At 38.4% G+C, this 26,661-nt stretch overlaps 1 protein-coding gene across 2 annotated transcripts in view; it reads left to right on the plus strand.

The window, feature by feature from the left end:
* Positions 1-26,151, plus strand: part of CCDC50 (coiled-coil domain containing 50) — a 70,418-nt gene extending 44,267 nt beyond the window's left edge. The window contains exons 6-12 of one of the 2 annotated variants that reach the window (XM_026496466.4): positions 1,758-2,285; positions 9,159-9,274; positions 9,700-9,744; positions 9,854-9,958; positions 12,043-12,122; positions 18,078-18,184; positions 19,728-26,151. In XM_026496466.4, coding sequence (XP_026352251.1) covers positions 1,758-2,285; positions 9,159-9,274; positions 9,700-9,744; positions 9,854-9,958; positions 12,043-12,122; positions 18,078-18,184; positions 19,728-19,747 — 1,001 coding nt within the window. In that variant the 3' untranslated portion in view covers positions 19,748-26,151. The remainder of the gene's footprint in view (positions 1-1,757; positions 2,286-9,158; positions 9,275-9,699; positions 9,745-9,853; positions 9,959-12,042; positions 12,123-18,077; positions 18,185-19,727) is intronic. The other variant, XM_026496473.4, reaches the window with a different exon arrangement.
* The last annotated feature ends 510 nt before the right edge of the window (positions 26,152-26,661 follow it).

The raw sequence follows: 26,661 nt of genomic DNA on the forward strand, positions 1-26,661 counted from the left end.
GTCAACTCTGTGGAAATATAGTGACAGCTCTGTTCTAATTCTTGGAGCACACTTACATAAAGTAGAAGTACTAATATCAGTTAACTTTTTAGAAAGAATTAAAAACAACAACAAAACAATCATAGCCTCACATATCCATGTCAGAAACAAAGCCCTTCTTGTTTTTTGGGGGCTGAAAATCAGACTTCATTCATGCAGCTCTCTGTGGGAACACTGGTATTAACACTAAACCATTGTTCCCTGGATGTGGTGAAGATTTAAGTAACGAGTCAATATTATATTAATAATTCACAGTAGTAGTCAATTGATTCTTTCTCAATTGTCAAGATATACTTAAAATAATAGTTTGGTAAAAGAATAGGTACTTCTTTATCATAGAGAGTAATTATTCTGTTTCACTCTTACGTAAAAAATAAATTTAATCAAAAATTCTGCAGGATAATTTTGTAAACTTTTTAGAAGACAGATTTTAATTTAGATGTCATCTTTGAGCAAATTGCCTTTTCTTCTGGAAAGCTCAAGAGGAAACAATTTGAAGTTTTTGAGAAATCTTATGACATCAGTGATACATTTAGCACATATCTCCCCTTCCTCTGTTCCTTTATTCAATTAACAGTAACAAACCTAAGAAAAAATGAAACAAAACCCCTAAAAATTAAGGAAATATATAGTCCATTATTTCCTTTACATCCCATCAAATTGGGGTAGCTGTTTCAAGTGCAATTCAGCAATTGGGTAATTTCAACAGGGAACGTATCTTAGCTAACTTAGGAGTTTTCTGTGGCATTAAGATGTGTTTTTATTACAGAATGTACTAGGAGTCTTAGAAAATGTTGAAATAAATATGCCTTGCAAGTGCATAGTAATGTCCTTCCTTCGTTTTCATAGTATGCTCGTGCCTCGGTGAAACCTAACAAAAGCACCCTTCTTTGTGCTGTTTTGCGTGACGTTTAGGAACTTGTATAGTTAGCACACACTGTATTTTTATACAAAGAATACAGTATCATAAAGTTTTTTGAAATGAATGTAGGGATGGAAGTGCCTCCTTTTCCTGTATTCTGTTATGGCACCCCTTTTTAATTTTTTCCTCTGCTAAAATTAAGGAAGTTTTGGAGCAGAGTTATCTAAAGATAACAGTGTCATTTACTCACTTAAAATTCTCTATTCCGTCCTCTTCCACATTGAACTGCATGGCTCTGGGAGAGAGTAGGGAAATACTAAAACCTGGGTCATTTCTCCAAACTAAAGGGAAACTAGCAACATTCTGGTAAAGATTTATTGTCATTTCCAATAAGAATATTTGAAAGCCTCATCCTAGAAAACTTAGTTATTACCAAGCTTAGTTGTTTTCTGTTTTATAAGACTCCCTCAAGCCCTATTTTCTCCCCATAGTAGTTTCAAATTAGTTTTATTAAGTAGAATTTAACATTGAGTGGCTATGGTTTTTGTTATTGGCAAATATTGAAGTACTGTATTAACTCCCTAATCATAATCAAGCTCAAATCAATCAAGATTTATTTCACATAATTTTGTTTTAGTCTTTTACACTTTTGACTGGGTACCCAGAATCCTTCACGTATGCACGGACCACTCCAATAAATGCCTGTCCCCTCTTAGCAGTTTGTTAAGTTGAAAAAGTAGTCTTCTCCATTTTAAAATACGTTAAACTTGGGCCCTGTCTTTCCTGCATAGTAAGTTCATACTCTCATTAAGTTAACCTGCATTTCTATTTTTCACATCCCTCCACTTCCACTCAGACCAGCCACAGTCAAGGAGGGCAAGGGAATTGGGTTCTGGAGTCTCAAGGTCATGTAGACTCCAAAGTGATGGAAACACTGTGAAGCAAAGGAACAAGAAACCCAAACATCCAGTGGAGAACTCGGAAGAACTAGAAGATCATTGTTCATCAGGGAAATTTCTGTCATCCTGTAGCTTGGGCAAAGTGAGGGCCAGTTCCCAAATTGACACTGAGCAGCGTGAAAGGAAACGGTCTGATCCCGAGAGACTTCGGAGACCTCCGCTTCCCAAGATCAGTGGTGAGGTGTTTCTGAGTACTGGATTTGAAGACGGGGAGGCTAACAGTAGCCATCGGACTCGGAATTGGGAAAAACAGTCCAGACACCAAGACCGACTTTCACCCAAGTCTTCACAGAAAGCAGGGCTTCATTGCAAGGAAGCTGTATATGGGAGGGACCATGGGCAAGGTGAGCACAGAGAAAGGAAACACAGGCCCAGGACTCCTCCCTTCTCAGAAAGTGAGGAACAGCTCCAGCTCCATGACACAGGTAATAAAGGACAGTCACCTCGAAAGTCCTGGTATCATGTATATGCATACAAGCGAATGTATTTAATAAGCATCTTAAGCAACCTATTCTTTCTCTCTAGTTTGTACTCATGGCTTTAAAATAAATCCTGGAGCCAAATATTATAAAAGGTATCTACTTAATATCAAGTTTATACTCGGAGGAAAAGTGTTTGTACCTTTCTCCTACTGCCTTCTAAGAAAATACACCAATTCCTTACAAAGTCCTTTCAGCCCCAGATTGCAGTGGAGGTGCCTATCCCAGATACAGCTCTTCATTTGCTGAGACTGTCTACCAAAGAATCGGATACCAAATCAAAGCTCCTGAATTTCTGGTTGTAAGTCAGATGTGTTGACACTGTCTTCGTAGTAGTTGCCTAACTAGAAAACCAACCAGGCTGGAAGTACCAGCTTCTCTTAATCTCATCTTTCCCATTTGTAAAGTGAGAGATTAAATAGGCAGTCTCTTATAACAGCATATTTCTAATTGTGGGCCTAAGGCTATTTTTGTCAGAATCAGCTGGGCTGTTTCCCAAAGAGGCAGCTTTCTGGATCTCCTATGATCACCTCTGTAGTTTCTCCTGGTGATTTGGACTTGTTTTAGACCTGTACTTAAAGTTGGAAGACCATTGGCTTAAGTTCCTTTCTAAGCTGTACCCGTCTTCGACTCTAAGGCTGCAGTTGCTGTTTTGAAACGTCAGTATCAGGTACGTTCTTGGAGTTTGTTTGGAATGAGGTGACTGTTAGACTTGAGCCTCAAATTTCTGGCGTCTCTGAGGCTTAACTCTGACGTCCTTCATTGACACAGTAATGGTTCTCTCTGTTCTTATCTGGAAACTGCTGTCGTGATGTTTTCCTTGTGGTTCTACCCCTGTAGGTTGTACTTAGACCATACTCCTCTCCCTGGTTCTGTTTTACTCTTGCCGAAGTTTTACAGAGACGTGAGGGTTATTGGGGAGTACCATGGAGACATCTGTTCTTACTTTCTTCCTTATCACTGCCCAGCCTGCCTCTACTTCTAGGTCTGGGAACTGGTATCTAGGTTGCAGATTCAGGATGATTTGGTTGGTTTCTTCTATCATGTTATTTCTTCCTCTGATGTTGGTCATTTAAGTTATTAAAAGACTTGGTCATAAAGAAAATGAAACTTCAGTTCAGCAACGGTATTGAGTATCTGCCGAAAATATTCTTGCCTTGGGCTTTATGTTCGGGGATATATGCTCAGAGCTGAGCCTCAGAGGTTTATTAAGTCGAAGCCAGAAAGTAGAATGAATGTAAACAAACAATTGCAAATTAAATGTACTTTGAACAAAGAGCTGTGGGGGAGTAGAGGAAGCAGTAATATAATCTATCTGTGTAGTAAGTTGTACTATCCGTATCCAAATGTAGAAAGATACGTTGGAGTCCTAACATGGGGGAGGGTATGCTCCTACCTCTACATTTCTGATTCTGTGATTCTGACTTTTGAAGTATGTTCTGAGGGCCGGTTAATCTTTATGGCTTTTAGTTATACTTGAGGCTTTCTTAAACAGGCTTAGGAAGAGTATAACTAATATGAAATGAAACACTGATTCACAACCCTCCTACTGGAATTGGGGGTAAACTCCCTCCGCCCCGCACCCCCCACAGTGGTTTAAAAAACAATGTGGCTAAGGCAGGTACTAAAATGGCTACAGTGCTGCTAACGTGTCATTCTGTTTCCAGCTTCACAAATTTTACCTTCCTAGAGACTTTAGGCGTTTGATTTTGTGACCCCCTAGAAGAGAAGATTACATTAAAATGCAGTTATTAAATGCTGGTGTCTGTTCCTGTTTTTGTAAAAGCACAGTTCTTAAAGTTGTTAGCATAGGCCAAAGTTTTATTTTAGTCATGAAGAAACTAACAGGGTGACAAAAAACTAGTTCTACCAGAATTTGCGTAGTCAGTTGAAAAAGGAATGCAAAATACTATTGCTAAGTTAAGTACAAGATCAGTTAACTTGCTAAACGACAGTAAAATCCTATCCTTTGAGGGTATATGTCTCTAATGAGCTAGTAAATCATAGCAGCTTATTACTTCCTGTAGGTAAACTTCCAGCCTCTCAGGGCCATAAAACATTTGTACCTTTCTGCTGTCACATGCCCCAAGCTTTAGACTGGCTTATTAAAAAATATTCTTGCATGATATCCAAGAATCTATCAGTCCACATTTTACCTTATCCCAAGCTTGGGATCGGCGTGTCTTCAATATTAGTACTTCTTTTAGCTTATTCTGTCAGAATTTAAAGGTTAGCTTTATTTGTGTTTTTGGGGGGAGGTTTTTTTGTTTTAAACTGGAGAATGATGAACAAAAGAAGACAAACAAGGATTAGATTAAGAATTGAATGTGGAGGGGCGCTTCGGTGGCTAGGTCAGTTAGGTGTCCAACACTTGATTTCTGCTCTGGTCATGATCTCAGGGTCATGAGATCGAGTCCCCTGTTGGGCTCTGTGCTGAGTGTGGAGCCTGCTTAGGATTCTCTCCCCCCTTCTCTCTCTCTCTCTAAAAGAAAATAAAACAAAAGAATTGAATGTGCAGCTGTTAAGTGTGGCTCACCTGATCCCTTTTTTTTGTTTTAAGATTTTATTTATTAGAGTGAGGGACAGCAAGAGAGCAGAGTGGGGGGCAGAGGGAGAAGCCAACTCCCCACTGAGCAGGGAGCCTGACTCAGGGCTCGATCCTAGGACCCTGGGATCATGACCCGAGCTGAAGGCAGACGCTTAAAGGACTGAGCCACCCAGGCGGCCCTCACCTGGTCTGTTGAAAGCTAGTTTTTTGATTGGTTAGGCTACTGAGATAAGGGCAGCCATTCTATTAATTTCCTTCAATTAACTGTGCTTTTAAAATTTTTAAAGCATCTCTGTTTTCTGTAATGAAATGTACAGCCTTCCAATGTAGTATCTGAAGTTCTTACATACTTACACAAGGTCTTTCTACCTCTGGTACAGACCATACTGTGTTTAGTGAGCAGTCCTGCCAGTCCAGAAATCTAGTATTGAGATTTTTTGCTTGTGAGACATGTAAATTCCAGTGGTATGTCAATAGTTCAAATAAACTATTTCCCCACTAGATATTTGGGACTTAGAGCGGTATTGCCTCAAATACTTACTCATTAACCATTCATTCATTCATTCATTCATTCATTCATACTGAGGTATAGTTAACATATAACATTATATTAGTTTCAGGTGTAAAACAATGATTTGATATTTGTATATATTGCAAAATGTCACAGTAAGTCTAGTTAACATTCATCACCACATCCAGGCACAATTTTTTTTTTCTTGTGATGAGAACTTTAAGATGTACTCTCCTAACAACTTTCAAATATGCAGTACAGTATTACTAACTATAGTTACCATGCTTATTTATTTTATAACTGGAAGTTTGTGCCTTTTCACCCCCTCCACCCATTTTGCCTACTCCCTACCCTCTGCCTCTGGCAACTCCCAGTCTGTTCTATATATCTATGAGTGCTTTCCTTTATTTTATTTTGTTTTTTTATGAGTCTCTATATACGTGAGGTCATAAGGTATTTGTTTCTCTCTGGCTGACTTAGTTCCCTTAGGATAATGCCATCAGTTTCCCTCCATGTTCTTACAAATGGCAAGATGTCCTTTTTTATAACAATAATATTCCATTGTATATATTCCTCATTTTCTTTATCCATTAATATGTTGATGGACACGTGGGTTTTTCCCATGTCTTAGCTTTTGCAAATAATGCTGCAGTGAACACGAGGGTACATGTATCTTTTTGAGTTAATGTTATTGTTTGTTTCAGAAAAATACCCAAAAGTGGAATTGCTGGATCACATGGTAGTCCTATTTTTAATTTTTTGAGAAACCTTCATATCGCTTTCCATAGTGGCTGCAGCAGTTTGCATTCTCACCAACAGTGCACAAGGGTTCCCTTTTCTCCACATCCTCACCAACGCTCAGTATTTCTTGTCTTTTTGATAATAGTCATTCTAACAGGTGCAAAGTGATATCTCATTGTGGGTTTGATTTGCATTTCCCTGATGATTAATGATGTGGAGCACCTTTTCATGTACCTGTTGGCCATCGGTATGTCTTCTTTGGAAAAATATTTATTCAGAACCTCTGCCCATTTTTAAATCAGATTGTTTTTCGCTATTGAGTTGTATGAGTTCTTTATATTTTTTGGATATTAACCTCTTTTCAAATTTGTAAATATTTTCTCCCACTTCATAGGTTGTCTTTTCCTTTTGTTAATGGTTTCCTTTGCTGTGTAGAAACGTTCTAGTTTCATGCGGTCCCACTGTTTAGTTTTGCTCTTGTCGCCTTTACCTGTAATGTCAAATCCAAAAAAAAAAATCATTTCTAAGAGCTTATGTTTTCTTCTAAGAATTTTATGGTTTCAGGACTTATGTTCAGGTCTGTAACCCGTTTGAGTTAATTTTTTTATGTAGTGTAAGTCCAGTTTCATTCTTTTGCATGTAGCTGTCCAGTTTTCCCAGTACTATTTAATTGAAGAGACTGTCTTTTCCCCATTGTATATTCTTGGCTTCTTTGTCATAGATTAATTGGACATATATGCACAGATTTATTTCTGGGCTCTCTATTCTGTTCCATTGATCTATGTATTATTTCCTTTTAAACTGCTCGGATGTGACAGTCTTATCACCCTCTCAAACCAATTAAGTCTGTTCATTTGACTGTTTCATTTGAATGTCTTCTAAGTGTCTTTGAAAGACACTAAAACAAAATATTTTCTCCGTGAATCTGCGGTGTAGAGTAAGCGTGGAGAAGGTTTAGTGTGTTGAAATCTGAGCACAGCCCACTCTGTTGTTTCTTTCACTGGTGGCAAAACGGAAGGAGCAAGGCCTAAGTGTCCTCTTTCCTGTGAGACTCAGTGAGGGTTTGAGCTGCTTATAGAAGTATCAGTTTTCTATAGATAGGAGAATAGTATCACAACCTCTTTTCCACCAACTTTGTCCAATTCCAGCTCCCTATCTAATTTCATTTCTTTTCCTTGAAATATCATTTTCTATTTAAGACCAAACTAATGATAACTCAGGGAGGTTTGTATTTCATTTAAATATGGTCTACTCTTGGGGATATTTCTGTTTCCTGACTGTCTGAAACCACTTAGAAATCTGGGTTAAAGCAGCCCAGGCCAGGGGCGCCTGGGTGGCACAGAGGTTAAAGCGTCTGCCTTCGGCTCAGGGCATGATCCCGGCGTTCTGGGATCGAGCCCCACATCAGGCTCCTCCGCTATGAGCCTGCTTCTTCCTCTCACACTCCCCCTGCTTGTGTTCCCTCTCTCGCTGGCTGTCTCTATCTCTGTCGAATAAATAAATAAAATATTAAAAAAAAAAAAAAAGCAGCCCAGCAATATAAGATTCAATAGCTCTAGAGATGATGAGAAATTGAAGTAGATTCTGTATTCTGGATAAACAGGTGCTAATAGGCCTGAAGCTAAGAAAGCCAAGTTTAATAGTCTGTATCTGTGGGGAAGACAAATGAGTTGGTGGCTTTTGGATTAACCACAAAGCTAGGTGTGAAGCTCTACAAAGAATGACTTCACCAGATAACTTAAATTTCTTCGTGTGCTCAGAATTTTGTTGTATTTTTTCTTTCCTTTTTTCACGTGTAATGAGGCATTTTGATAAAAATTGTTTTAATGTATGGTTATTCTGATGGATATAATACAGTAAACTAATAGTTTCAATGCCAATTTCAAGCAGGTATCAACTGTTAGGATTTAAAACAATCAACCAAACTACCGAAGGCCAGATCTCATCCATGCTACTTAAATTAGAATCCTTGAGGTTTGAGTCAAAGATTTTTATGTTTATTTTTTAAAGCACCCCAAGTGAGTTTAACATATAGCTAGAGTTGACAACCACTCATACAAAGAAGTAGGCAATCAGGAGTACATTTTCTTTCTCCCTTCAATAGTCCATTTACTGGAAGTCACTATTTCTAGATGGTTAATCTTGTTCATGGCATTAAAAATTTTTATTACTTCTGAAAAGAACACATTCACATTGTTGAATAATTGTAATTTATAGAGGATACAAAGGGGGAAATATCTGCAATTTTGAAATAAACATTAGCAGTTACCACTTGATTAAAAGTTATAAAAGGAATATATGTTGTTTATAAAATTTCAAAGTAAAATGCCAAAATTCCCCATCAGTCCCCCATGTTTCTTTTCCCTCCGAGGAATAGAAATCGAAGGTCGTTCATTATGTTCTCTGGTATTCCCCTTATATCTTCCCTAAAATTTAGCAACAACATTGAACTAATCAAAGCTAAAGGAAAGTTCTAAAGCAAATGGGTTTGTTGACCATCAGAGCCGAGGCTATGGTAGAGCCACTGGTCGACTCACAGGTACCGTCACATAACTCCAGGTGGTACTATTTCCGTTCCCTTTGAAGTAGAGTATGCAAGGCTGAATTAAGTCGAAGGAAGACCCTTGTTTCCTCCAGTCTTGACAGCTTAACCTTTTTAAAACTCCCAACTCTGTAACTTTCTTTACTTTTTTTTTTTAATTTCAATGACTTCACCTTTTTTCCCACTTGCTGTTTTGCAAAAGCCTCACGTACAGTTCATTGCGTGATTTTCTGCTGTTGAAGCTATGTGAAAGGGGCGTTTTTTGCCTGGCAGTTTTGTGTGGGTAACTTTGTTCTGATGTGCGGATAATCTGCATTGCCACTTCTAATCCTAGGGGAAAACGTTACTGCAGGTGCACCTGCACTGAATGTCTGTAGTGGTGGCAGTATTGTCAGTGTTAGATACGAAAGAAAAACTTAAGTTTTGCACCTTTCCAGAAAACAAATGCAGTTGCCTTATTACATTGATTTGTTCTAGGAATGAAGCCAAGAGGGATGAAAGAAGCTGTCTCTACTCCGTCACGAGTGGCCCACAGAGATCAGGAATGGTATGATGCTGAAATTGCCAGAAAACTGCAGGAAGAAGAAATAATGGTGAGCAAATTTCATGCAGAAGTTTAGGTGGTAATCACTAGGTTTTCTTGAATTGAATCATTCTTGAGATTATATAATAGGTATAATGAACCTCTCTGAGTTGATAAACTGATAACCTTTTTTTATGGGTGTTAAAATCAAGACAATGGGAATAGACTGTCCAGTGTTACTTACTGAGTAAGCATTAGCAACAGAATTCTATATCCTGTCTCTCTGTTATTGAGTTGAGATAATCCTTTAGTAATCTGCTGTGGAATTTGATAATAATAGCCCCTGCTCTGGCTAGTGAAAGTATACCAACTAAACTTTGGGGATGTTAATTTACAACTGGTTTGAAGTACCAGTTTATTTTTATGGAAGATTTTTTAAAATGGACAGCATAGATTCTAATTAAATTACCCTTTTGTGTATTTTCTATACCTTAGGCTACCCAGGTGGACATGAGAGCAGCTCAGGTAGCCCAGGATGAGGTGAGTTCATATTGGTTAATGAGTCTTTTCAGCCAGTACTCTTTAGAAATGTCCCAGTAGTTTTTGCCCACAACTCTGCAATCAATGGTATTGACTGGATTTTCTTTAGGAAATCGCTAGACTTCTCATGGCTGAAGAAAAGAAAGCTTACAAGAAGGCCAAGGAGCGGGAGAAATCATCTTTGGACAAAAGAAAACATGACCCTGATTGGAAGGTAAGTTCTGTTTATTGTTTTTCTGATTTTTGTAACGGGGACTTTGCTTTCAGGGTAAGTTCTGCAACTGTGTTTAGGATATGCAAATTATCTGTATTGCACATACGGATCTAATTTGCAAAAGTGATTTCATTACGTAAAATCTTAATTCTTCAAAGTAACTATGAAAAGGTAACTGCTAAGATTGAAAAACTCATTCCATTCATTTTAAGATCAGTTGAGGTTGAGCAATCAGAGTTGAGCCTCTGGTCATGAGCAATCTTAGTTTTACTGATATTTACCTTACAGGAGAATGTAGTATTTTCACATGCTTTCTTTCCTGTTTCCCAAGTGGCCTTTTCTTTCTCGCTCTTCTTTCTCTGTGTGCTTGTATTGTCCATCCGTCATCATGTGCCCATTATTTCTCTTCCCCTGACCTAACTTGATCCATGGTAGACCGACAGATACCACCAGCAACTACTGCTTATGTCAGAGTTTAGGAACTGTCTAGCATGAGCTTGGACTGTCGTCTTCCCCTCATTAATCAGAAGCACTAGACAAAATAGTTAGTGACTACAGTTTATTCTGCTGTAAAGTAATGTCATTGTTGTACGTGATGGTTGCAACTCCAGTTTCACAGACTTTGCTCATTAGTTACTCTGGGCAGTGCAGCACTGTGGACTTAACAGGGAAGGACAAAGATACATTTTCCTCATAATACTGTATAATTTAGGAGGACAAACAGGACGGTGTAGGCAGCTAACAAGTACAAGGTCAAGCTGGCTGAAGAACAGCAGAGTTGCAGGGAGGAAGGATTCCCAAAGTAAAGGTTTTTCAGGGAGGGAGTTCGTACTAGGTCTGAGAGGGTGCAGCTAGGGTGTGTATCCATGGCATAGTGATGTTTAGCACTGTTCTCTGTCTCTCTCAAACAAATTCCTCCCTTGGGTCTCTGGTTCTGTCTCAGTCTCAGCACTGATTAGAGGGAAAAAGAGGACGTAGAAACCATGATAATAGCATTGCTCTACTGTTTCCTGTTGCTCAGTTAGATAGTTGTCAAGTCTGAAAACAAATGGAAGCATTGTTAATTATGTATAGGTCTCTCCTTCTTTTACCCTCTTAGTACTTTAGGATTTTTCTTAAAAGATGTATTTCATTTTAGTACAGGGGCTCCCAAATGCTTCTGCTATGTACCTTCAGCTACAAATAATTGCCTGGGAATTACACAGATTCTTTGTTAGCTCAACCATGAAGAAGTATGTATTTTTAAGAATTGCAAATCAGGCAAGTGAAAAAGGAAAGCCACGTTTCTAGCAAGTATCAGGACTTCTTTAATTTCTAGATTCTGTCATTGGTGCTGGTATAGTTCTTCTCTTAGAAAGGTTGGATTGAGGGGCGCCTGAGTGGCTCAGTCGCTGGGCGTCTGCCTTCGGCTCATGGCGTGATCCCAGCGTTCTGTGATTGAGCCCCGCATCGGGCTCCTCCGCTGGGAGCCTGCTTCTTCCTCTCCCACTCCCCCTGCTCGTGTTCCCTGTCTCACTGGCTCTCTCTCTTTGTCAAATAGATAAATAAAATCTTTACACACACACACACACACACACACACACACACAAAGGTTGGATTGAATGTTCCTTAGTTTACACACACACAAACACACACACACACACACACACACAGGTTGGATTGAATGTTCCTTAGTTTCCTGGCTTGAAAATCACCATCCCCAAGTCAGATGTTCGGAAATAAGTTTAAGAGCACAGACATACATTCCACAGACTCTGGACGCTCTCGTCAGCTGCTGTGTAGCTATTATGTTAACAATGGGTAGCCAGGCACACTATTGTCGGGGAGCACGTTCACGTGCAGTTAGCCCACTCATCTGGCTACGCTGACTGCTTGCAACATACGTTTGTGACTATAATTTTTTAATTTCTCAGTGGCCATATGTAAAAATATCTTACTGTTGTTCAACTGAATATAAGTAAGTTGAAATTACTAGAGTTTGACATGATTTAGATATTTTCTAAACCTAACAGTCTTTCCGTTTGCTGTTTTCTCTGTGTGTTTTTCTTTCTCTTTTCCTTTTTTTTTTTCTTTTCTGTCCATAGCCAAAAACAACTAAATCGGCACACTCAAAGTCAAAAGACAGTGATGATCTTCACCGTCCTAAGAATGACAGGCCAGCACGGTAAGATGCCCCCTGAAAAGGGGAGTGAGGAACTTGACTTTGGGGTGAGTAAGGAGACGTGGATTATCTGAGAAGAGTGTTCTTTGGAGAGGAGATCAAGAAATTGGCAGTTGTGAGGTGGTATCAAGTCTTGCAGGATTATTCTCAAACTTTGTTTCCATTCTTAAATTGGGTTGAACAAGTCAAATCAGGAAGATTGTAATTTTACAGAAACTAGGGTGTATAAAGAATGATGCGTTTTTTGTTAGGACCAGTTCTTGTCTTTGGATTCACTGCCCTCAGCTAAGAAGGGATAAGCTTAACCATTTTCTTAGTAAAATATCAGGTTTCGAAGTTTCACTGAGTTTCATGGTGAGTGTGTGACATTTACATGTGCTTAAACTCATTTCTGCATGAGTCTCAAAGTCTTGGCAAACACTTACTTGACACATGGCAACTCTTCTAAATCCCACTAGATCAAACAGCTGTGGCTATGGTGTATGTACTTTAGGACTTCTCTTAAACAGTCTTGGGTCATAGTTAACGGAGCAGTTGCTGTCTTTCTACCTCATCCCTCAAGTTGGCAATATTTAAGTCTCTGGGGTAGTAACCTTTTTTTTTCTTTTTGTCCTTTATTGCTTTCCATTGCTTTTCAAAACAAAACTTGATTGGAATAGAAAGAATATTATATACAAAAAGACAAAAGTAACACTAAATCTAACATTTTGAAAACTCTGTTAAAACTTTGAATATTGGTCCTAATTATTAATATATGTATTAACTTTTATCTCATTGAAAAATATACACTGCTGTTGCCACTTGCTGCCCACACTTAAGCTGCTAGACTTGTTGACTTAAAGTGAATATATTTAGTGTCCTTGAAAGGCCACATTCATTTGGGATGCCTTGGTGGGTCAGTCAGTTAAACACCTGACTGTTGATCTTAGCTCAGGTCTTGATCTCAGGGTCATGAGTTCAAGCCCCAGGTTGGCTCCATGCCCACCTACTTAAAAAAAAAAAGCAAAGCAAAACTATATTCTATTTTTAAACCCTTGAGCGTTTAGAAGATAAATAGCCTTCAGAAAACTACATCAGGTTTGTAAGGCTCTTAGGGCAAAGTTGATTCTTCTTGTAACTTTTAGTTAAGCACATGTCAAAGGTTTTTTAAGGCAGACTTTATTTTCACCCCTGTAATATCCAAGTAAAATAAGAAGTAATTAATCTCTTCTCAGTAGGCAAATAGGCATAGTTTATTATGTTTTCTTTAGTCAACTGAATTAAAATAATCTTTTGGGTTTTTCTGCAGTCTTCCAAATTTTGGGGCTCTTTAGAATGCTAATAATTTTGACGTCAGATATGATAGACCAATCTGGAATGTCTATTTAAAAAGATGTATTAAAGTTGAAAACACGTTTCTGAAATGTCACAGTTACTTTAAAAATATTTGCCATTTTGAAGAATGAATAATCAAATGATCATGTATTAAAAATAGCTGTTATAAATGAGTGAAAGTGACCTGTGACTGGTAGAACTGAAGTCTTTTTTGACTTGAGGGGAACATTTGTCTTTAAGTATCAGTTACAGAAAGATTATATGTATAGATACAGATCTAGATATAGGTGAGAAAACAAAAATGAGAATTTTATGAAATCTGTATTTCATAGTTAAAAATTAAGCCTATTATCACAGACTTGTACAACTAGTGTTAGAATATATGCTTTCTGGTTAGTCTATAGTTTCCTCTTTCACATTTTCTTTTTCTTTCTTCACATTTAATAATTATGGTGGATTTAGTTACCTTTTTTTACAGAAAGAGTTGGATTTAAGGATTGAAAATCATGGAGCTTCCTAGGTCTCGAAGTTTACTTCAGTGTAGTGATAGTAGTAGTAGAGGGAAAGCAAATTATCATGTAGAGCTTGGAGCATTCATGGTCAAAAATCAGTTTCTTTGTCCATTACAAGATTTTCTACCCTCTCTAAGGAAATGCAGAGTCCGTTGGTGATCTGAATTAACTTCGACACTTACAAATGAGAAAAGTTTCATCCAAGTTTCAAAATCTTTTAAGTGTAGGATTTTATACTGATAATACTCCTGGTATTTTATTTGCATTTTTCCCTTAGAAAAACATAAGCATTTAAAAAATCTCACTTAGTTCCTACAGCATTCTTATGAGTGTGAAATATATTTATCTCTACTTAGTCATTCATCGGATATTTATTGAGTGTCCTGATAATTGCCCATAGTTAGAGTAAGCAGCAGTTAACAAGAAGGAACTGTTTCTTGTTTTAATGAAATTTATCATTCTAAACAATTGTATAAATAACTATTAGTATGTTAATGCTTTGGATGAAAAGTTCATGGATTTTTAAGAGAATAAATAGCGTGGTCTGGGTATCTAGGAGGGCCTCTTAAATGACTAATTTAATTTAAATTATTTATTTGAAAAAGAGAGAGAGCATGAGTGGGGGGGGTGGGGTGAGAGGGAGAGGGAGAAGCAGACTCCCCGCTGAGCAGGGAACCCTACGCCAGGCTTGATCCCAGGACCCTGGGATCATAACCTGAGCTGAAGTCAAGAATTGGATGCTTAACAGACTGAGCCACCCAGGCACCCCAAGAAATGACTTTTGAGTGAATTCTGAAAGGTGTTTGGCTGTACTGCTGACTTAAACATATAAATCATTCCGTGAGAACAATAGGAAACAGGTATTCTTTTTTTTTTTAAATTTGTTATTATGTTAGTCACCATACAGTACATCCTTAGTTTTCGATGTAGTGTTCCATGATTCATTACTTGCGCATAACACCCAGTGCACCATGCAATACGTGCCCTCCTTAATACCCATCACCAGCCTATCCCAGTCCCCCACCCCCCTCCCCTCTGAAGCCCTCAGTTTGTTTCCCAGAGTCTGTAGTGTCTCATGGTTCATTCCCCCTTCTGTTTACCCCCCCCTTCATTCTTCCCTTCCTTCTCCTACCAATCTTCCTACTATTTCTTATGTTCCATAAATGAGTGAAACCATATGATAATTGTCTTTCTCTGCTTAACGTATTTTAATCTCCTCCAGTCCCGTCCATGTTGATTCTTAATACATCCAAAACTATGAAATAATTTATTGGTTAGCAAGCTTTTTCTGATTTTGGATGTGAATATCCTTAGCTTTAAAACAACTGTTTCCAGTGCAACAAATAGCTTGATAGGACCACCGGAAGCTATAAGCCAAGATTTGTTTGCTGTGTAATCAAAAACTCGGCAGACACAGGAAGGCCGGGCGGCTCAGTTGATTAAGCCTTGGACTTTTGGTTCTGCGCTGAATGGGGAGTCTGTTGGAGATCCTGTCTGTCCCTCAGCCCTTCCCCTGCTTGTGTGCACGTGCTCTGTCTCTCTCTAAAATCTTAAAAAAGAAAAAAAGACAAAACCAAAAAAACTAAGCAGGCAGGATACGAAGAGAACTGAGAACATTCTAGGTTGATTTGTTTAGCTTGTGGAGACCCTAGTGGATTTGTGGAAGTTCTGTGTGTTGTTTCACACGTTAGTATCCTTTTTCTTGAGAAGTTGATGGTGGGGCAGTAATCATGGGTTTTGGTTTGTTTGTGTTTGGTGTAGTATTTTGTTTTTGAGAGTCCCATTTGGCTTTTGTGTTTTTTTTGGGTTTTGATCACCTAATATAAGAGTTTAATGAAAGAATGAAGACAAGGCTCTGCCGTCCTGTTTACCAATCCTGTTTTCTCGGGCCTAAGTTACTACTACTACTACTACTTCTTCTTTTTTTTAAAAAATATATTTATTTGTCAGAGAGAGAGAGCACAAGCAGGGAAGCAGCAAGCAGAGGGAGAAGCAGGCGCCTTGCTGATCAAGGAGCCCGATGCGGGGCTCGATCCCAGGACCCTGGGATCATGACCTGAGCCGAAGGCAGACGCTTAACCGACTGAGCCGCCCCGGCGCCCGGGGCCTAAGTGACTTCTTTAACCACCTTCTTTTTGATCTTTTTGAAGTTGCGTTTCTTAATTCTAGAGTCAGATAGTATGTCTCAACCCTTCCTGCTAACTCCTAACACTACTTTTTTAAGGTACATGTTCCAAATGGTAGTCGAAAGAGAAACACGGTATTTAATTTCTAGTATTTGAAAACAAGTAGTTCAGAGTGAAAAATACGAAAAGTCAGAAATACCATATCATTTGTTAATGCTCACATTAATTATATATTAATTATATATGTATAACAAAAGCATGAAAATATAAAAATATAAGCCACATACCATTTGAAAGTATAAGATACATATGTGTGTGCGTGTGCGTGTGCGTGTGTGTGTGTGTGTGTGTGTGTAGCCTAGAATGCAGATCCTGCTGCTGATAAAAATACACACCAGTGTAGCACAGCGGAGTATAGTAGAGAGCACGCTGATTTTGCAGTGCGGTTGAGTTTGAGCCCCACCCCTGCCACCTAACAACTGTGTGAGCATGGACAGATCACTTATCTTATCTAACCTAACTCCAGAGTTTGTGTGTGATAGCCACCCTGCAGACTTGTCTGAACGTTAACTCAGATCATCTGAGTAGAACCCCTAGCACAGTCCTCAACGTAGACACACGTTTACAGCCTGTGCTGACCTGTGGCCGACTCCGAATACCCAGCAAGAACACTTGTCTTTATTCTTTTTTTTTTTTTTTTAAGATTTTATTTATTTATTCGACAGAGATAGAGACAGCCAGCGAGAGAGGGAACACAAGCAGGAGGAGTGGGAGAGGAAGAAGCAGGCTCATAGCAGAGGATCCTGATGTGGGGCTCGATCCCATGACGCCAGGATCACGCCCTGAGCCGAAGGCAGACGCTTAACCGCTGTGCCACCCAGGCGCCCCACTTGTCTTTATTCTTGTATGTGACAGAACCCTCTGTACCAAACTCATCGTAACTTTCTGGACTGCAGTGTACTTATGCCTCCAGATTGCGTATATGGTTACACAAAACATCCTACAGGGGCGCCTGGGTGGCTCAGTCGTAAGTGTCTGCCTTCGGCTCAGGGCGTGATCCCAGGGTCCTCGGCTCGAGCCCCACATCGGGCTCCTCTGCTGGGAGCCTGCTTCTTCCTCTCCCACTCCCCCTGCTTGTGTTCCCTCTCTCGCTGGCTGTCTCTCTCTCTCTGTCAAATAAACAAATAAAATCTTAAAAAAAACAAACAAAAAAACATCCTACAACGTGGTTATGTATTTGACATATTCTGTTACCTCATCTGGTTCTGTGCTTTAAGGCAGCATTTAAGTACACCCCTGAGAAACAACAGCGAAAAAAAAGGAGAGATTTTGTTCTTCATCAATGCCAAATGTTTGCAAAAAATCTATGTAAGATGATTTTTAAATAAAATTTCGGAGTAGCAAAAATTCCCCAATATTTTACATTTTTGTCTTCTTTTGGCATGAAAAGTTGCCGATGTATGACTGTCCTGTCCTTCTCTAAGCTCTGCTTTGCCACCTAGTGGATCAAGGGACTTTGCTCTAGAATTTATATGCTGACCCGTGTCCTCTCCCTCCCCTTTCCTTTTTTCCTGTCCTCCCTCCTTACCTGACAACCTCACTCTCTCTCCCTTTTTCTTTCTTCCTTTCTTAACTTTCTTTATTACTTCCCTTCTATCCTTTCCTTTTTTCTTTTTTTTTCTTCATAAAACCTACCAAAACACAGTCAATTTCTCATTAATGGCAGTGGTCACGTATCTCATTAATCTTTGTTTCTCTAGTCCTTAGCACAGTGCCTCACAAATAGGTGTGAGAAAATAGTTGTTTTTATTGAATTATGTATATCAAAGCAAAGGAACAGTAAGATAAAATAATTTATTCAAGGTTAAGTAACAGGTGAGGAACTGAGAATTCTACATTGTGGTTTTGCATTTCTACTGAATTGTTTTTACCATGTATTCCAATGAGAGGTGGAGTTGTAGTCACCATTAATTAGAATATCTCTTTAAATTCTGACTTCCCTTCAGGCCACCACCACCTACCATGACAGAGGCTGAAGATTTGGATTACACTCATTTTACAAACCAGCATAATTCCACACGTCATTTTTCAAAATCAGAATCCTCTCATAAAGGTAAGAAACATATGTATGATCAAGCTTAGGATTTTTTTTAGAATCTTCATACTATGGTGGAAAAAATCAAATGATGTCTTACAGATTGCTACAGTGGCAAAGTAAGTTATCCTTCCTTTTGGGAAATCATTATAGTATTCTTCATTTGTTAAAAAACAGAAAAGATGAAACACCTTAAGTTGAATGCAAGATTGTCTCTGTATGTACATTTTCCTCCAGGGAGAATTTGTTGCTTTCATCAGATTGTTAAAGGGTGACTATAAACAAAACAAAGGAGCAAAGGGAAAAGAAAAAGAAAGAGAGACAAACCAAGAAAACAGACTGTTAACTATAGAGAACAAAGTGATGGTTATCAGAAAGGAGGGGCACGGGGGGGATGGGTGAAATAGGTGATTGGGATTAAGGAGGGCACTTGTGATGAGCACCAGGTGTTGCATGGAAGTGTCGAATCACTATACTGTACACCTGCAACTAATATTGCATTGTACATTAACTGGAATTTAGATAAAAAGTTAAAAGAAATAAAAAAATAAAAAGTAGAGTACACCCATACATAGACGATTCACACAAAAATTTCATCACACAAAAGAAAATCAGGGCAAAAGAAATGAAGAAAGAATATGAGGTCTAAGTTGTACTAGATTTTTATTTTTTAAATTAATTGATTAATTTATTTCTGTACCATATCTTTAAAATGAAGGAATAGTTGCATGTACCTGTTCTTCCAAGCATACACCTTCACTTATGTGTATTTTTATGATACTCATAAAATGAAATAATGAAAAGGTGGTAATTCTTGTATTAATTTTCTCATCTAAAAATGGAAGTGATTTTAATAGTGTCAGTGTTGTCAGGATCATATAAATAAAATACATGAAAGCACATTGCAATAGACTTTATAGATATTAGGTCCTGTTATTGATGTCTGTAATTTGTTAACATATTTTTAAAATTTCTTAGGTCATGTTTTCATTATGCTTTTCCAAATCTAATGATCGCCTTCCCAAACTTCTTTAATTTTTTTTCCCAGTGGTCATTACAAAATATCAATGTACAGGTACTGCTCCAGACTAATTAAATCAGAGTTTCCAGGGGAGGGCGGTTGCCAAGCATTTATATTTTTTTAGAAAGCTCTCCTTACCCCAACCCTCTCCATTCAGACATTCATCCAGTGTTGATCAGGCAAAAGACATTATGTGAAAGATGGAATTAGTTGGACATTATCAGAACAACCCCATACCCTGCATTTTCCATCAGTTGGTGACTTTCCACCAGGGCTGGCTGAACTGGAAGTAGCTCATGATTTTTTTTCCCTCAAATTAATGCACTTTTTTTTAAGGGGGGAGGCCTTCTTGTCCTTGACATACATTTGATATATAATACTAAAATAACACATCGACTCTGTATGTAAATATTTTACGATCAAGAACAAAGAAAACATGCGTAGAAATAAAGGTAAATGATTTTGCCTGAGCAGGGAGAAAGCAGAGCATTTCCGAGGTTTTTCCTTAATGGTGTTTCTTCTTTTTTCCTCCTTTCCAAGGTTTTCATCATAAGCAGTAAAACCCTAGGAATCTGCCTTGAGAACGGACTCACTGTAGCAAGCGTTACTGGATGATACCGAATGCACACTCATTTTTCCCTCCTGTGTTTGTATTCTGGGGATTTATCTTCAAGTGTTCTTCTGACTATAAATAATTTTAATTCATTTAAAACATTTTGGTTATTCCTGATCACTTGGGCAGTACAAGAAAATCTAGCTTCTGAATATTGGCCACCTCTCTGCTGCATATGCTTCTTGGGATATAGTATCTAAAAGCTCTGTAAAACGTGATTTTTGTTAGGTATGGAGTACTGGTATCTAGAGACTAGGCTTTATTTAGCAGTTAGAATTTTGTGGAGCTTATGATCAGAGTATAACAATGTTTGGATGCAATACAGAATAAAAGAATATAAGAAATAGCTTTTTTTCGTGCATTAGTGTATGGTATATTGAAGAAAGAATCTTTTGCTTTTTGTATTCTTCAGGAAAATAAAAAAAAAAATCACAACCATAAAGTATTAAAAAAAAACAAAAAACGACCAAAACCTGTAACAGTCGGAACGTATTATTTTGACCACCAGGACTGTAGCAGTTTTGCATATCCTTATAAGCTCTCCTGGGAGAATTGGCCCAGATGTCATCCTCTGACACTTTCTCTACTTCTGCTTAATAGCAAGTCTTACTGAGGCCTTTGGGCATTGGGCTATTTATTGGTATTTATAGGCAAAAGTTTAATTCTATGAAATTTTAACTCAGGTCTGTGCAAAGTCAGCTGAAAGTGAAAAGTGAAAAACTTTGTATCCCTTCTCTTCTTTTACATTCACATATAGAGCCAAGGAAAGTGGAATTGGAAAGATATTTATATAAGTGGTGATGCCATCATTCTCTCTGGACATAGATTGACAAGTTTTCCTCTTGCTTAAAAAGCAATGGTATTTGTTGGCAATCTCCCAAAAAATATTTTATCTATCTGTCAGTAATCAGATTAATTCCATGTGAAGTTGAAGTAGATAAAATGGTTCTTTATCGGGTATTTGACTCTACATATTCGTTACTAATACATGGCATTGGGCTCCTTTGTACAGGAGCCATCTTTGACAGATCTAGTCGTTGTCCAGCTCCTAACCTTGTGGAAATGCTTATTCTCCCATACTAGTTCGTTACCATAAATGGCAATCATGCTATATATATATATACATATACATATACATGTGTGTGTGTGTGTGTGTGTATGTATATATATAAATTTCCCTTCAGCTTGACTCTCCATTATTTTTCATTGTATGAATCTGACATACATACAATGGACTACCACTGGAACACACGCAATTTTTGACATTCCAGTATAGTGTTTGTTTAGGAAAGAAATACGTAGATGATTAGAGAAAAGATTGTTAATCCATTCTTTTCTCACTGGGAGCTGCCTATTGTTTGCCTTATCTTTCCGGACAGTCTTTCAAGTCAGGCAATATTCAGGAAGCTATTTAGAATTGTTTCTCACGATTTGGGTCCTTTCATAAGGAGAAAGATCTTTTAGTTCATGAAGTTTTTGGGATTGCAGAAACTTGAGTGAAAGGTAGCTAAGAGTCAAGTTTTAGGGAAATGATAATCTAGAAAGAAAGAAACCCTAAAAGATGAGTCATTTTTGAGAAGTGGGGAAAGAGAAAAACAAACCAGACTTTGAATGACCCTGATGAAATCAATAAAGCAGAGTCTTAATTAAATAGGCAAGGGCGGACGAAATGGAGGCCCTAGCCTTAGTCAAATTCTAGAGGGTGCTTTCAGTATCCAAAACTTAGGCCTTGTTGACTTCTAGTAATGCTATATTTTTCTTTGTCTGCCCTGTGATTTTGCTTCATGTTTTAAAAAGTGTTTTTGTGGTAACCGTAAAGAAAAGAAAACACAGTGTATTTTTTATTTTGATAGGCAAATGGGCAACATCATTTGCCATATTTGTATTTCATAAATGTTTATTCTATCTCGTACAATGATCAGATTTACTTTAAAAATTCTGCATTTGTCTTGCTTCTCATGTACTTTATCCAATCATATTTATTACTGTAAAATGCTATCTGGAGATATTCTCGTTCAAAAAAATGTTAGGCCACTTAACATTTAACCCTTGGATGTTAGTGTTTCAGCTGTTTTAGTGAGCGGCCAGAGGCGATAGTTCCCTGTGACACCCAGTTCAACATCTGTATTGAAAATTCGTTACTTTTTTTTTTTTAGGTTTTTAAAAGATTAGAATTTTAAAATATTTTTTATTTTTTTGTAAAGCAAACACTTTTAAAGAGTATCAGAGTAATTCTTTTATTAGTTAAATCCTCTTATTCTCATTCAAATAATATAGTTATTATCTTTTAAGACTATAGAAGTAACTAACAACTATATTAAAAGGAACCGCCAAACATTCCTCACTGTATTCTCTGCTTTTCACTTTGTTATATTTATATAAATGTGGAAACATTTTGTTCTTCTTTCTACCACTGGAACACACGCAATTTAATTTTTAGGCCCACAGTGTATTATGCTTTCATGTTGCGATGTAAACTAATATCCTGGCCTTGGAAATCTTTGTTTCTGTACTTTTCCCTGGAGGCCCCATTAACACTAGGGTTGCTGAATGAGCACAGTATGGTATGGAGCCTCATCAAAAGGCGACAGGATGTGGACACCCTCTGTCCCCAGCCTAACTTTCTGTAACTCATTGCCCAGAAGCAAGGTCAGACAAGGGGTCACGTTAAGTGTTCTGAGTTGAAAACAATTTGTAGTATGAAACCATTGTTAGACGTAATAATTTTGCCGGAGACTGGACAGTTGGTACATACGTTTTAAAAGAACACTGAGATTTTTAGAAAGTGACTTTGCATACCTTTGAATTACTTTTTCTCGAGTGATTTTACAACAACCAGCAACAGACTAATGAACTGCAAAAAAGACACCGTTTTTGATCATAGAGAAACATCTAAATTAGAAAAGAAAGCTATGGATAGATGTTTCCCAGGAGGAAAACCTTTTCAGATTTGCAGTGGCCGCTTGGATCTCGACCAACATATTCCAAGGTGTGTGACCTTGGGCCTTGTGTTCCACTGAACTCACTCTAGAAAATTGTGAACCGGACCCATTTTCCCCCTTTCTTCTCTACTGTGGTCTGCAGCCGAACTGGATGGTGAATAAACTCATTGCTGACACTGTCCACACCTTTCCATCAATGTCAGGACTTTTCAGTATAAATATAATTAACTTTTAATGGATAATTATTTTTCTTCAATACTGTCAAATATTCTCTAATTTTTGTCTGGTGCCAAATTGTTCTTTGGAAACACCTGCTATATAATATGGTGCATTCAGTTTACCACATCAGTGGTTAACATCTTAGGGCCTTGATTTTTAATGGGTATTGCCTTTGTACAAAAATCACTTTGGGGAATATCAGGATAATTCATTTATTCAGTGATTTTCTTGAAAGATAACTGGTGACTGGATGTAAGATCTTCCCTCTAGATAAAGGGAGTGAGACCCTGGTGTAATCAGCTTTCCGAGGGACTGAGAACAGAATAGAACTTGCACTGAAAGGCTTTTTTCCCTTTTGGGAGAAGAGTATTTGTGTGAAAGGGAACACTGTTCAGGGAGATATCTCCGCAGGTAGTGCGCCATAGCCTCATAACACTGGCTTTTTAGCAACAGTCATAAAATAACCAAAACCTGTTCTTTCAGCCAAAAGGAAAAAACAGATTTTTAAAGTACTTTGTCCCTTATTTACTGCTCTTAGTTAGAGAAGCGACTAGAAAAAGTGGTCCCATTTTCTCCTCATATCTGGTGGTGCCTGTTAGTCTTAAAGCCATAACCGCTTAAAGTACTGTTGATAGAATCCTATTTTTCTCCTTTAGCTTATAACAAGAAACGTGGTCAGGGAGGAGCAAACTGGAGGCTATCCTGATAATGCTGCATGGGGCTCAGTGTCACCCAGATTCCCGGCCGGAGAGTCTCATTTATCCCTGATGATACTTAGGATTATTAAAGGGAAGAGTCAAGGCTGTTGTTCCTCCTGCCATTTAATTGTTGTTAGAAACGCTAAAATTTAGTTCCAGAGAAGTCAAAAAGCAAGGGGTCATCTGGGAAAATTTCACTTCTTACAGAGTCACATTTCTGATGAGGCTCGCACTTTTCGCAAGCAATGTCTCGAGGAGCAGTGTTGCCTTAAATCAGTTTGATTCTGACCCAGGTCAGCGTACTGTACTTCCTTTATCTGAATGCCTGTCAACTCTCCATTGAGATCATTTTAAATTCACAGGTGATCCCCAGACACCCTTGCCGTCAGAAACTCTGGATTTCCTCCCACTCAGCTATGGCTGACCTCTACACTGAGAGCGTCATCATTTCACTGGTTCCTCTCGGTCTGTGAATGAGCAGTGGCATGACCTAGCCAGGCTGGCGGAAGGAGAGTGAGAATTCAGTTCCCTCGCCAGATTCTCCGGGTTGTCACTCCCTGCATAACTGAGAGTTGACTGTCTTTCTGTTCAATAGTGACTGTGTAGACGATACTTCCGAAGCTGGTATTGTGTAGCGAAGTCACTTGCTGTTCCGTGAGGATGTCACCAGCACTCTTGTGTTTTTAAATGCATATCATTGACAAAGAAAAAAAAAAAAAAGGAGAAAACCAAACCAAACAGAGACATTTACTTGAAATGGGAGAGCCTTTGATGTGAAGAATGTTTCTATTTTATTACTTTTAGGAGAAAATTAACCAGGAAAACTTTTGCTGTGGGAAGGAAGACACCAGAGTGTTTTTATAAGGTTGTGTTTGGTGCCATAAATTTGACAGAATCCTCTACCTAACCATGTTGATTTGTAGAAACACCTCGTGCTGGAGACCGTCGTCTTCCCTTCTGTGTCTGTGACTACTGCCTAGGAAATGTTCTTACTGCGTTTCATAGGCTGTTGTTTATGCTCAGCGCATTGGAGGGTGGTTTTCTCCTTCTGAATAACTCTTGGTAGCCGGCGCAGTGCTGCTTTCAGCGTTTCAGATGAGGACAGAATTAATTGTGCATCTTAGTTAGTGCCCCATTACTCATTGCTGAGGTTCGTATATAAAGAACAGGACAATTGAAAGACAGGGTATTTGAGGGACATGTCCTTCACAAAAGAGCAAGGACTAAGAGCAGTAAAAAGACAGCTGAAAGAATATACCGTTACACATTACGTACTTAGGCTATATTTTTGTTGCACTGAATTTCAGACCATAATTGTTAAAATAGTTTCTAGCTACTAAATTTAGTAAGAGGGTTTTTGATGTCAGAATTTTTTTTTTTTAATTTCTGATCAAATTAGCCCCTGAAATCACTGTAGGCTATAACTTCAGCTCTTGCTATAACCTGAAAGCCAAATGCCCTTTTTTCAGATGTAGCTATATTTTTCACCTGCCTCTTAAAGGCAGCCCAGTCTTTGTTTCATGAAGTATTATAAATGAGGAGGAGATGCAGTGGGAAGATAGCATATAAAAATGGTGTTCCACAATGAGGATTCTCTCTGATGAGGTTTTCTTTATAAAGAATCCATCCCAGAACAATACTATATTTTGAAGAGGTGCTGGATTATGAAGTACAAGAGTATGCTCATATAAATCAAGTCGCTCAGGAAATGAGAGGTGGTGCTGTCATTTGTCTTACAGTTTGGGAAAGTGCTTTCCTGAGAGAGAAATTGCATAGTGTCCAGGCAGTTTCAGATTCTTTGGTAAGAAGCCCTTTGGCATCTGGAATGTGGATATGTTTAAAAAATGAGTGAGATATTAACCCAAGTGCTCGTCACCTTGTAGCCAAGCCCCAGAAGGAAAGGCAGCTTTGAAATAGCTACTTCATGGAACTGCACAGAACCTTAACGGAATCCAGTGGTCTGTCTGAGAAAACGAAGAGGCCACCTCAAACCACATGCCTATTTAGAGATTAGATGAAACTGTGAGGGACACTCTGTGGATGCCTTAAAGGTGACTGGTGTTGAGTACTGGTGGGTATGTGCACACCCATCCGGACTGGACTGACGGAAACCGTCTATTTCCGTTCACCTTCACACAGCCCGAGTCGTTCCTGCTCGTGACCTCCTTGAGGAACACGAGAAACATGGTGCTGGTGACTTCGCGTGTCTGGGGAGGTTGAGGTGGTCATGTCGTCAGCACGCTCCAGTGCTCATGCCTCCCTTAAATGCCGGTTCTGCAGCTACATTAATTCATCTATGCAAGCTTATGTTTTTATGGTTTGTTTTCTACACTTTGTCCCATTTGATTCTTTAAATATCAGGTTTAACATGAATATTATGAATAATTTTTAAACCAAAGTATGTATATGTCTGTGCTTGTTTTCCCGGATGGTTTGAGGCAAACACCAGTCTTGTCCTTCTCTCTTAATAAAGTCATCCATTTGTTAAGTCAGTGGTCTCATGTTTTTTTTTACTGCATTCAAGGACTCGGAAAGTTCTGGGAGGAGGAGTATTTTTTTTTTCTTTATAAAGTAACCCTAATCTATATTTGTTTAATAACAGTAGAATTTTCTCTTCTTCCAGTTCCATCCACATTCAGTAACCACTGATGATGGTATCTAGTACATTGAAATTGTCAACAAATACTCCCAAATCTGATGCTGATACTTAGTACATTGAAGTCCTCAACACATACTCCTAAATCTAAAGATGCTCAGGAAGTGGCTTTGCTTTGTGTGTGGGGGTTGGTGACTTAGTTTGATGTATGCGGGAGAAAAACAGGTAAGTGGATGCTCACAGAATAATCCGAATGATTGAAAACTCCATGAGTACAACAAGTCAAGTCTGCACTATACCTGGTACTCCGTGGATTCTCAGAAAATAGATATTAATAACAACTACCACTTCACTTTCTTTTTTTTTTTTTTTTTTTAGATTTTATTTATTCGTCAGAGAGAGAGCA

The sequence above is a fragment of the Ursus arctos genome, unplaced genomic scaffold (assembly GCF_023065955.2).
Source record: "Ursus arctos isolate Adak ecotype North America unplaced genomic scaffold, UrsArc2.0 scaffold_4, whole genome shotgun sequence".
NCBI classification, from domain to species: domain Eukaryota; kingdom Metazoa; phylum Chordata; class Mammalia; order Carnivora; family Ursidae; genus Ursus; species Ursus arctos.